The following is a 12,730-nucleotide window of genomic DNA, read 5'->3' as shown; positions in this document are numbered from 1 at the left end:
GTTATGTTCTTTTCCCTAGCTGCCTTGAAGGTTCTTTCTTTGACATTGATTTTTGACAGTTTTATTACAATGTGCCTTGGAGAAGGCCTGTTTAGGTTGAAGTAACTAGGCATTCTGTTTGATTCTTGGATTCGAGGAGCTCTTTCCAAAGACTTGGGAAGTTCTCATAAATTACTTCTTTGAATAAACTCTATATTGCCTTCTTCGCCTCTTCTTCATCTGATATACCCATTATTCTTATTTCTCTTCCTGATGGAGTCAGATAATTCTTTTTTTTTTTTTTTGCTTTCCGAAGCTGGAAACGGGGAGGCAGTCAGACAGACTCCTGCATGCGCCTGACTGGGATCCACCCGGCACGCCCACCAGGGGGGGTGATGCTCTGCCCCTCTGGGGCATTGCTCTGTTGCATCCAGAACCATTCTAGCACCTGAGGCAGAGGCCACAGAGCCATCCTCAGCTCCCGGGCCATCTTTGCTCCAGTGGAGCCTCGGCTGCAGGAGGGGAAGAGAGAGACAGAGAGGAAGGAGAGGGGGAGGGGTGGAGAAGCAGATGGGCGCTTCTCCTGTGTGCCCTGGCTGGGAATTGAACCCGGGACTCCTGCACTCCAGGCTGACGCTCTACCACTGAGCCAACCGGCCAGGAACCAGATAATTCTTATAGAGCTCTATCATTTTTTTTTTTAATTCATGAGTCTGCCTCTTCCCTTTGTAGCATCTCTAATAGCTTATCTTTGATACTACTGATTCTCTCCTCTATCTGGCCTATTCTATTAACTAAGCTTGCTAACTCATTTTTCAATTCATGTATTGAGTTCTTCATCTGTTTTTAACATTTTAGGCCCTGGCCAGTTTGCTCAGTGGGTAGACTGTCAGCCCACCATGTGGATACCCCAGGTTCTATCTCCAGTCAGGGCACACAAGAGATGTGACCATCTGCTTATATTTCCCTCCCTCTCCCCCTTCTCTCTCTTTTCCTCTCTCACAGCAAGTGGCTCGACTGGTTTGAGCATCTGCCCCGGGAGCTGAGGATAGCCTGGTTGATTCAAGCATTGGGCGTTGCTGGGTGAATCCTGGTCCAGGCTCATGTGGGAGACTGTTTCTTACTAAAAAATAAAAATAAAGTTTGAATCTCCTTGGTGAAGTACTCATTTTGTTCATTAATTTGTTTTTTGAGCCCATTAAATTGCCTAGCAGTGTTTTCTCACAACTTATTGAATATTTTAAATTCTCTTATCATTTAACTCCAAGATTTCCATGGGATTGAGATTGCTTTTTGGAGGTTTTTCATTTTTTTTCTGAACTGCGTCTCTTTCTTGTGTAGCCATGGTATTAGTTTTTTTCTGCCTTGATGGCATTTGAAAATGGTATTGTTAAAAAAATCAAACAAAAACAACTACAAAAAAATAAAGATAGAAATAAACAAAATAGATGTAGAAAAATAAGTAATAAAAAGTTAAGGAGCAAAACCGCAAAAAACAAACACCAAAACCCAAAAACAATAATCAAAACAAAACACCCACAAAAATGAATTTACAAAAAGGTAAAAATAATAAAGAGGGGGCTCTAGCCGGATAGCTTGGTTGGTTAGAGCATCAGTCTGAAGCACAGAGGTTACCAGTTTGATCCTCAGTCAAGGCCACATACAAGAACAGATTGATGTTCCTCTCTCTCTCCCTCTCTCCCTCCCTCCCTCCCCTCCCTCCCTATCTCCCTTCCCTCCTCCCTCCCTCCCTCCCTCTCTCCCTCCCCCCTTCCTTTCCTCCTTCCCCCTTCCCCTCCCTCCCTCCTCCCTTCTTCTCTGATTAAAATCAATAAATAAAAAATATATTTTAAAAATTAAAATAAAAAAGAGGGTGAAAATGTTGCATTTCCAAGAGGTTTTGTTTTTTCCCAGTTGGTAGTGTGGGATTACAAGTTTTAGCTCTCTGAAATTCTCAGGCTGACCTCTGCTAATATGTTGATGTCCCAATGATAGAGGTAGGGCTGTAGTTGCCTTGGAGAATTTTGAGGACTTTATGGCTTTAGCAATGGCCTCTGGCCCCTCTTCCTCACATCTCAGCAGAACAGGGGACCAATCATGGAGCACCACTGTTCTTCACGGGAAAGAGCCCTTAGAACTAGCCATGGGGGTCTTGGCCAGTTGGCTCAGTGGTAGAGCATCGGTTGGTGTGGGTGTCCCAGGTTTGATTCCGGTTTAGGGCACACAGGAGAAGCGACCATCTGCTTTGCCATTTCTCCCCCTTCTCTCTCTCTCTCTCTCTCTCTCTCTCCCCCCCCCTCTCTCCCTCCCCCCTCCCTCCTCCAGCCATGGCTTGATTTTGATTCTAGTGAGTTGGCCTCCTGCACTGAGGATGGCTTTGTGGCCTCTGCCTCAGGTGCGAAAAATATGGCTCGCTGCTTACAGGGTGGATCCCAGGTCGGGGAGCATGCGGGAGTCTCTCGCTCTTCCTTCCCTCCTCTCACTTAAAAAAAAACACAAAAAACAAAAAAAACTGATTGTAGGGTATGTTTCTGCCACTCTCCCTACCTCAAGGGGGTGGGCGGTAGGATTTGGTAATTTGGGGGTCCGCAACCTGTTTTTCTACGTCTCCATCCCAAGTGTGGGCTGCCCCAAACCGTGGGAAAACTGACCCCTAGTTCCCTGCTGCTTGGGTTCAGTGTCTACACAATTTTCCTCTTAATCTCTGTGCTCCTCCTGGCAGAAGAAGACCCAATCACTTTGGGTTTCTGGAGCCCTGGCAAACAAAACCCAGACTTCTGGGTTTCTCTCTCTGGAGCCCCACTGTGTGTCTTAACTCCCTCCCCTCCCCGCCATTTTCTGTCCACCTTTCCCACCTTTTAGTCAATTAGGTGCCTGGATCCTTTCAGGCAAGCTTGCAAGCCCAGCTTGGGTTTCTTCGGTACATTATAGCTGTTCAGTTTGTTGAAATTTCAAGGAGAGAGATCTAGGATATCTCACACCACCATTATTACTCTGATGTCTGCTTTGATACTCTTTGAGTGCAAGTCACTGTTTTTTCTGAATCTTCCCAACTTGGGTTTATATGTTTTATACATAATTAAATTTAAGTTACTATATTTTTGGCAGGAATATTGTGTGTGTTCCTCTCTGTGAATATGTATCAACATGTGCATGTCATAAATGATGTTAAGTTTCTGCCAGATTCTAACTAATAAGTAGTAAGTGGGGAATTTTTTTTTTTTTTTTTCTTTACAGGGACAGAGAGAGAGAGTCAGAGAGAGGGATAGATAGGGACAGACAGGAACGGAGAGAGATGAGAAGCATCAATCATCAGTTTTTCGTTGCGACACCTTAGTTGTTCATTGATTGCTTTCTCATATGTGCCTTGACCGCGGGCCTTCAGCAGACCGAGTGACGCCTTGCTTGAGCCAGCGACCTTGGGTCCAAGCTGGTGAGCATTTTTTATTTTTGCTCAAGCCAGATGAGCCCGCACTCAGGCTGGCGACCTCGGGGTCTTGAACCTGGGTCCTCCGCATCCTAGTCCAACGCCCTATCCACTGCGCCACTTCCTGGTCAGGCTGGGGAAATGTTTTGAAACTGTAAATATCCTTCCTATTCCCCAGTAAACTTTCACCTCTTTGTTTTAGCATTCATTGATGATTGTTGCTTAACTCAAAAATTACTGCAATAGTTCACATGGTGATTTTCTAACTTTGTTCTCATTCTTCTGCATATATATGTCTACTGTTAGAAGTATTTCTTACGTAATTGTCTCAAATGGATTTTATAAATGTCAATTTATATTACACAAGATTCTGTTTTCCTCCCTCTAGCTTTTTACTAGAAAATGTTCAAGATACAAAAAATAAAATATCACCCCTGTCATTTGATTCAAGAGTGTTAAATATTAGCCACATTTGCTTTACCCATCTTTGTATTTATGTGTTTACTGCTGTTTCTGAAAGTATGTTGCAGATACATCCCTAAATTCTTCAGCATATATCTCCTGAAAACAAGGATGCTTCTTGTTTAACCATAATAGCATTAGCTGAACTAGGGAAATTGACAGTTCCATAATTTCATGTGACATCTAGTCCATGTTAAAATTTCCCTATGATTTCTTTTTTTTTTCTTTATAAAATAAATCTGGAACCAATCTGAGATTCATACATTATGCTTGGTTTCTGTTTAGTCCCTGTTAGTTTAAAACAATGTATTCTCATAGCTCTTTTCTTTTTTGGTCTTAATAACATTTTATGAATTAGCCTTCATGTTTTTAAAGGATATACTTTTTCTTTTTGCAATTAGCAAGTAATTAGTAGAGTACTCTTTTGCACTACATGAATATATTATACTATTCTCTAGTAACTTTTCACCTTATAGTTTTATTATCCTTTGATGATCCTTGTCTAAATCAGTTATTTCTGAAAGTTGCCCCCCAAAAGTTTTTTTTTTTTTTAAGCACAAGATAGATATTCTATACATATTTCTGCAACCTGTTTTTTTTGTTGTTGTTGTTTTTTGGTTGGTTTTTTTTTTTTGGTTTTTTTTTTTTACAGAGAGAGTCAGAGAGAGATAGATAGGGACAGACAGACAGGAACGGAGAGATGAGAACCATCAATCATTAGTTTTTCGTTGCGCATTGCGACACTTTAGTTGTTCATTGATTGCTTTCTCATATGTGCCTTGACCGTGGGCCTTCAGCAGACCGAGTAACCCCTTGCTCGAGCCAGCAACCTTGGGTCCAAGCTGGTGAGCTTTTGCTCAAACCAGATGAGCCCGCGCTCAAGCTGGCAACCTCGGGGTCTCGAACCTGGGTCCTCCACATCCCAGTCCGATGCTCTATCCACTGTGCCACCACCTGGTCAAGCTGCAACCTGTTTTTAAGAACATAATTCTATTTATATAGAAAGATTCTCCTGTATCTTAAAAGGTTTTTTCTTCCTTGTATAAGAGCAGTATTGTTTTGAATAGATATACATTCCTTCATAAAGCACAAAATTCAAGAGGTAGAGAAGAGTATACAGTGAAGGGTTTTCCTCCCATGAGGCAGCCATATCTGTTTCTTTTGTTATCATGTATACACTTCCAGAGATTTCTACATATGTATATAGTCTTTCTAGCAGTTCTATATAAAGGTAGTTGATATACATACTGCCCCAGTGCTGGAGCTCAGAGTGAGTGGATCCAGTAAGTCTGTGCATGGGCTCTTTAAGAGGAATGTCTGGGGCCCTGGCCGATTGGCTCAGCGGTAGAGAGTCAGCCTAGCGTGTGGAAGTCCTGGGTTCAATTCCCAGTGAGGCATTTTATGAGGCCAACATAACCCTCATACCAAAACCTGGCAAGGATGGCACAAAGAAAGAAAACTACAGACCAATATCTCTAATGAATACAGATGCTAAAATTCTAAACAAAATACTGGCAAACCGAATACAACAACATATTAAAAAAATAATACATCATGATCAAGTGGGATTCATCCCAGAATCTCAAGGATGGTTCAACATACGCAAAACGGTTAACGTAATACACCATATCAACAAAACAAAGAACAAAAACCACATGATCTTATCAATAGATGCAGAAAAGGCTTTTGATAAAATACAACACAATTTTATGTTTAAGACTCTCAACAAAATGGGTATAGAAGGAAAATATCTCAACATGATAAAGGCCATATATGATAAACCATCAGCTAACATCATATTAAATGGCACTAAACTGAAGGCTTTCCCCCTTAAATCAGGAACAAGACAGGGTTGTCCACTCTCTCCACTCTTATTTAACGTGGTGCTAGAAGTTCTGGCCAGAGCAATCAGACAAGACAAAGAAATAAAAGGCATCCATATTGGAAAAGAAGAAGTAAAGGTATCACTTTTTGCTGATGATATGATCCTATACATCGAAAACCCGAAGGACTCCACAAAAAGATTATTAGAAACAATAAACCAATACAGTAAGGTCGCAGGATACAAAATTAACATACAGAAGTCCATAGCATTTCTATATGCCAACAATGAAATATTAGAAAACGAACTCAAAAAAATAATCCCCTTCACGATTGCAACAAAAAAAATAAAATACCTAGGAATAAACATAACAAAGAATGTAAAGGACCTATATAATGAAAATTACAAAGCATTGTTAAGGGAAATCGAAAAAGATACAATGAGATGGAAAAATATTCCTTGCTCTTGGATAGGAAGAATAAATATAATCAAAATGGCCATATTACCCAAAGCAATATACAAATTTAATGCAATTCCCATCAAAATTCCTATGAGATTCTTTAAAGAAATGGAACAAAAAATCATCAGATTTATATGGAACTATAAAAAACCCCGAATAGCCAAAACAATCCTAAGGAAAAAGAATGAAGCTGGGGGCATTACAATACCTGACTTTAAACTATATTATAGGGCCACAATAATCAAAACAGCATGGTATTGGCAGAAAAATAGACACTCAGACCAATGGAACAGAATAGAAAGCCCAGAAATAAAACCACATATATATGGTCAAATAATCTTTGATAAAGGGGCCAACAACACACAATGGAGAAAAGAAAGCCTCTTCAACAAATGGTGTTGGGAAAACTGGAAAGCCACATGCAAAAGAATGAAACTCGACTACAGCCTGTCCCCGTGTACTAAAATTAATATTCAAAATGGATCAAAGACCTAAACATAAGACCTGAAACAATAAAGTACATAGAAGAAGACATAGGAACTAAACTCATGGACCTAGGTTTTAAAGAACATTTTATGAACTTGACTCCAATGGCAAGAGAAGTGAAGGCAAAGATAAATGAATGGGACTACATCAGAATAAAAAGTTTTTGCTCAGCAAGAGAAACTGATATAAAAATAAACAGACAGCCAACTAAATGGGAAATGATATTTTCAAACAACAGCTCAGATAAGGGCCTAATTTCCAAAATTTACAAAGAACTCATAAAACTCAACAACAAACAAACAAACAATCCAATAAAAAAATGGGAAGAAGACATGAATAGACACTTCTCCCAGGAAGAGATACAAATGGCCAACAGATATATGAAAAAATGCTCAGCTTCATTAGTTATTAGGGAAATGCAAATCAAAACTACAATGAGATACCACCTCACACCTGTTAGATTAGCTATGATCAACAAGACGGGTAATAGCAAATGTTGGAGAGGCTGTGGAGAAAAAGGAACCCTCATTCACTGTTGGTGGGACTGTAAGGTAGTACAACCATTATGGAGGAAAGTATGGTGGTTCCTCAAAAAACTGCAAATAGAACTACCTTATGACCCAGCAATCCCTCTACTGGGTATATACCCCCAAAACTCAGAAACATTGATACGTGAAGACACATGTAGCCCCATGTTCATTGCAGCACTGTTCACAGTGGCCAAGACATGGAAACAACCAAAAAGCCCTTCAATAGAAGACTGGATAAAGAAGATGTGGCACATATACACTATGGAATACTACTCAGCCATAAGAAACGATGACATCAGATCATTTACAGCAAAATGGTGGGATCTTGATAACATTATAAGGAGTGAAATAAGTAAATCAGAAAAAAACAAGAACTACATGATTCCATACATTGGTGGAACATAAAAATGAGACTAAGAGACATGGACAAGAGTGTGGTGGTTACCAGGGGTGGGGGGAGGGAGGACAGGGGGAGAGTTAGGGGGAGGGGGAGGGGCACAGAGAACTAGATAGAGGGTGGCGAAGGACAATCTGACTTTGGGCGAGGGGTATGCAACATAATTTAATGACAAAATAACCTAGACATGTTTTCTTTGAATATATGTACCCTGATTTATTAATGTCATCCCATTACCATTAATAAAAATTTATTTAAAGAAAAAAAAAAAAAAAAAATTCCCAGTGAGGGCACACAGGAGAAGCACCCATCTGCTTTTCAACCTTCCCCCTCTCCTTTCGCTCTGTCTCTCTCTCCCCCTCCTGCAGCCAAGGCTCCATTGAAGCAAAGTTGGCCCTGGTGCTGAGGATGGCTCCATGGCCTCTGTCTCAGACGCTAGAATGGCTCTGATTGCAGTGGAGCAACACTCCAGATGGGCCGAGCATCACCCCCTGGTGGATCCTGGTTGGGTGCATGCAGGAGTCTGTCTGTCTGCCTCCCCCCACCCCTTTCTCACTTCGGAAAAATACAAAATACAAAAAAAGAAAAAGAAAAGGAATACCTGGGACTTCAGCAGCCCTCTTTCTCCCTCAGCCACAATCTTTGCTAGTTTTCACAGCCAGGAGTTACAATGACTTCTCTTCCTGGCACTGGAGCCCTGTACCAGGGAACCTGGTGTGGGGCTAGGATTCCTTGCTCCTTAGGGGTTACCTTTAGAGCTGAGATAGCCCTTCCTGTTTTTAACTGCCACACATGGGTGTGGGAGCAGTCCATTTCACATCTCCAGTCTCAATGTGGCTGGCTTCTTCTGTATATCCTTAGTTATAGGACTTCTGTTCATCTAGTTGTAATTTTCATGTAGTTTTGAGAAGATGTAAGTAGTACTGCGTTTACCTACACTGCTAGTTTGACCAAAGCCTTCTTAATCATTTTTTATACTGCATTATAGTCTTTTGTAAAGGTATACTATAATATATTTAGCCAATCCTCTATTTACTTGTAAAAACAGGGCTGTAGGAAATATGATACATCTTTTTGTGATAAAAGTATACAGTTTGGCCTGACCTGTGGTGGCGCAGTGGATAAAGTGTCGACCTGGAAATGCTGAGGTCGCCGGTTCAAAACCCTTGGCTTGCCTGGTCAAGGCACATATGGGAATTGATGCTTCCAGCTCCTCCTCTCTGTCTCTCACTCTCCCTCTCTCTCCTCTCTAAAATGAATAAATAAAATTTTTTAAAAAAGTATACAGTTTGTACATCAGCAGAATAAATGACCAAAAGAGGGGTTTCTCTGTCAAACAGAATGTGCATTTGTAACTGACAACACTTGTTGAATCCCCTTCTACAAAGGCTGTACTAATTTAAACTCCAGTCAGCAGTGTAGGAGATTGTATATTATCAAATTGTCAGTGAAGTTTTAACCTGCGTGTGTCTTTTTTTTTTTTTTTTTTTTACAGGGACAGAGAGAGTCAGAGAGAGGGATAGACAGGGACAAACAGGAACGGAGAGAGATGAGAAGCATCAATCATCAGTTTTTTGTTGCGAGACTTTAGTTGTTCATTGATTGCTTTCTCATATGTGTCTTGACCGCGGGCCTTCAGCAGACTAAGTAACCCCTTGCTCAAGCCAGAGACCTTGGGTCCAAGCTGGTGAGCTTTTTGCTCAAACCGGGTGAACCCGCTCTCAAGCTGGCGACCTTGGGGTCTCAAACCTGGGTCCTCTGCATCCCAGTCCGACACTCCATCCACTGCACCACCGCCTGGTCAGGCCTGCATGTCTCTTTATGGGTGAAGATGAGCATATTTTTTTGTGTCAAGAACTCAATTTGTATTTTTTTCCTGATACACTGTTTTTAAATTTTGAATTTTGTATAACCACTGAGGTTTTAACATTTTTGAGGCTATCCTATCCAATACTTTAAGACAAGATGACATAGTATAGAGATTAAGATGAGCTCTGAAGTCTAGATTTCTGTCTTGGCTCTTGCCACTTACTGTGAGACAGCCTTTAGGCAAGTTTTGTAACTTCATTGTCACAACTTCCTTATCTACAAAACAGAACTTGGAGAAAACTTTTGTATGTATTGCATCAGACAATACAGCGAAGACCCTTCACTGTTAAGCACAGTGCCTAGCACACAACAAGGTCATAGGACTGTTAGCTGTTGTTAGTATTCATTTGTTCAATAACTGCTATACTTATAATTATGTTAAAATAATTTTATTAGTGATAGGAAAGCAAGAAGTAGGCTAAATATTGGAATTAAGTAACTGGTACTGGGAGAATTGTGGGTAATTTGTGTTATTTAAAGTATTTTCTAGTATCGCTTCTTGGCCTTTTGGCTAAGATCAAGTGTAAAATATTTTCTAGTATCTAATTTTTCTGTAATAGGAATGCATTTTATAATAGAAAAATTTTTTAGAAAGGGATTTTTTTTCAGATTTGTTGAGACATATTTGACATACAGCATTGTATAATTTTAAGGTGTACAGTATAACTTCACATACTTGTATGTGAAATGATTACCACAATAAATTTAGATACTCATCACTCATAGTTACAAACTTTTTTTTTTTTTGTCATGAGAACTATTAGGGTCTACTCTTAGCAACTTTCAAATATACCATACAGCAGTGGTAACTATAACTGTCATGTTGTAAATCACATCTCCATTACTTATTTATATCTTACAACTGTAAGTTTTTACCTTTTGATTTTCTTTGTTTAATTGCCCTACCAACCCACCCCCTGGCTCTGGTAACCACAAATCTGATCTCTTTCTATGTTTTTTTAGGTTTCACTTAAAGTATTTGTCTTTCTTTGTCTGACTTACTTCATTTAGCATAATGCCCTCAAAGTCTGTCCATATTATCACAAATGTGATATATACATTGTTGTTAAATGATTCTTTTATTAAAATACTCCTTCCCTCTTTCTCATTATAGACAGAGAGTGCATGGGCTGAAGAATATGCTGAAAAGAAGAAAGGGTCTCACAAACGTTCAGCATCCTGGGGAAGTACAGATCAACTTAAGGAGGTCAGGAAAATGGATTAAAAAAACTGGTTGTGGAAATTTGATCCCTTCATTGGCTAGTTCCTTGAAGTTGTGGGCAGCAGTGATTTGTCAGGTTCCATTGTGTATGGGTTTTTTTTGTTGTTTTGTTTACATGACAAATAACAAAAACTGTTAAATTAATTGGATAAAGATTTAAATGAAACGTATACATTACTTATCAGATAGTGTTTTTTTTTAAAAAGAAAGTCTGTACCTGTTAATATTATATATCAGATGTATAAATTTGTAGTGATATAACAAATTCACATTTAAAACATTTTTATGTATTCATTTATTTATTTATTGTGAGACAGACAGAGAGGGACAGATAGGAACAGACATACAGGAACGGAGAGATGAGAAGCATCAATCATTAGTTTTTCATTGCGCATTGCGACACCTTAGTTGTTCATTGATTGCTTTCTCCTATGTGCCTTGACCGGGGGTCTACAGCAGACCTAATGACCCTGCTCAAGCCGGTGACCTCAGAGTTTCAAACCTGGGTCCTCTGCATCCTGGTTCGACACTCTATCCACTGTGCCACCTCCTGGTCAGGCTTATTTATCTATTTTTAGGGAGCGGAGAGAGAAAAACATCGATTTTTTTTTTTAACTTATTTATGCATTCATTGGTTGATTCTTGTATATGCCCTGACTAGGGACTGAACCCACAACCTTGCCACATCAGGATGATGCTCTAGTTTAGTTAACTAAGCTACCCAGCCAGGGCCAACAAATTCACTTTTATTATTTCTATATATAATGGTAGTGTTTCTGAATTCAGTAACCAAATATAACCAAGTTGATTATGTCCCTATGCTTTGATTACCATTTTCTGTGCTTGTAATTATACAATTTGCATTTTACATATAATGTAAAAATAAAAAAGAATTCAGTCCAGGAATAATATGGGGTATTGCTTAAAATTATATTTTTTATTTAAAGATTATATCTGATGCATTTCAAGGCTTGAATTGATTTTTTTTTTTTTTTTCATTTTTCTGAAGCTGGAAACAGGGAGAGACAGTCAGACAGACTCCCGCATGTGCCCGACCGGGATCCACCCGGCACGCCCACCAGGGGCGACGCTCTGCCCATCCTGGGCGTCGCCATGTTGCGACCAGAGCCACTCTAGTGCCTGAGGCAGAGGCCACAGAGCCATCCCCAGCGCCCGGGCCATCTTTGCTCCAATGGAGCCTTGGCTGCGGGAGGGGAAGAGAGAGACAGAGAGGAAAGCGCGGCGGAGGGGTGGAGAAGCAAATGGGCGCTTCTCCTGTGTGCCCTGGCCGGGAATCGAACCCGGGTCCTCCGCTCGCTAGGCCGACGCTCTACCACTGAGCCAACCGGCCAGGGCTTTGAATTGATTTTTAAATACTATTTAATTTTTGAAGCTGTTGAAGGTTAGGTGTTTGATAAAGAAATCTAAATAAAATGTGACTTATAAGGGCAGTGAGAGAATATTATTTTTTAATTTGTTTCAAACCCTGGAATTTAATTTATTCTAAATGCTAAAAAATTTACTTGTTTAGGACTTGGGAGGCTTGGTGGCTCAGAACAATGTTGGAACATAATTCTGTTCCTCTTTAAAATATAGACTCATATGTACACCTGTGTGTATGTGTATATATGAAAATTTTGAACAGTAAATCAGATTTCGTGATATGGTTTAAAAATTCAGAAGATTTATTAAGGCTCAATTTTAATGGTTCTTATTAAGCAAGGATGTTTTACGTAGTATGGAAAACACTCTGATGCACTGTTATTTTTTCCTTTTTCAGATAGCAAAATTACGCCAGCAATTGCAGAGAAGTAAACACAGTAGTCGGCATCATCGAGATAAAGAAAGACAGTCTCCATTCCATGGCAACCATTCAGCCATTAACCAATGTCAGGTAGGAGCACAGATACCACAAAATCCAGAAAAGGGATTTGTTGTTTTGCGGGTGATTTGTTATTTCATAGGTAAGTATTTAGGACAGCAGTTCTCAACCTGTGGGTCGCAACCCTGGTGGGGGTCGAACGACCAAAACACAGGGGTCGCCAAATGCCATCGGAAATACATATTTTATTTAAA

The 12,730-nt window shown here is 39.9% G+C and overlaps 1 protein-coding gene and 1 non-coding gene across 2 annotated transcripts in view; one reads left to right on the top strand and one right to left on the bottom strand.

Annotated features, from left to right (window-relative positions):
- The window catches only part of FAM117B (family with sequence similarity 117 member B), an 89,256-nt gene that overhangs the window by 44,948 nt on the left and 31,578 nt on the right, over positions 1-12,730 (top strand). The window contains exons 3-4 of the mRNA XM_066345491.1: positions 10,547-10,639; positions 12,435-12,548. Of these exons, the coding sequence (XP_066201588.1) occupies positions 10,547-10,639; positions 12,435-12,548 (207 nt within the window). The remainder of the gene's footprint in view (positions 1-10,546; positions 10,640-12,434; positions 12,549-12,730) is intronic.
- On the bottom strand, positions 11,935-12,010 carry TRNAA-AGC (transfer RNA alanine (anticodon AGC)). Its single transcript has one exon. It is a non-coding gene; the product is annotated as a tRNA-Ala (tRNA).

This window comes from Saccopteryx leptura, chromosome 7 (assembly GCF_036850995.1).
Source record: "Saccopteryx leptura isolate mSacLep1 chromosome 7, mSacLep1_pri_phased_curated, whole genome shotgun sequence".
Lineage (NCBI taxonomy): Eukaryota > Metazoa > Chordata > Mammalia > Chiroptera > Emballonuridae > Saccopteryx > Saccopteryx leptura.
The sequence above is the reverse complement of the archived record's forward strand: the minus strand, read 5'-3'. Positions and strand labels throughout refer to the sequence as shown.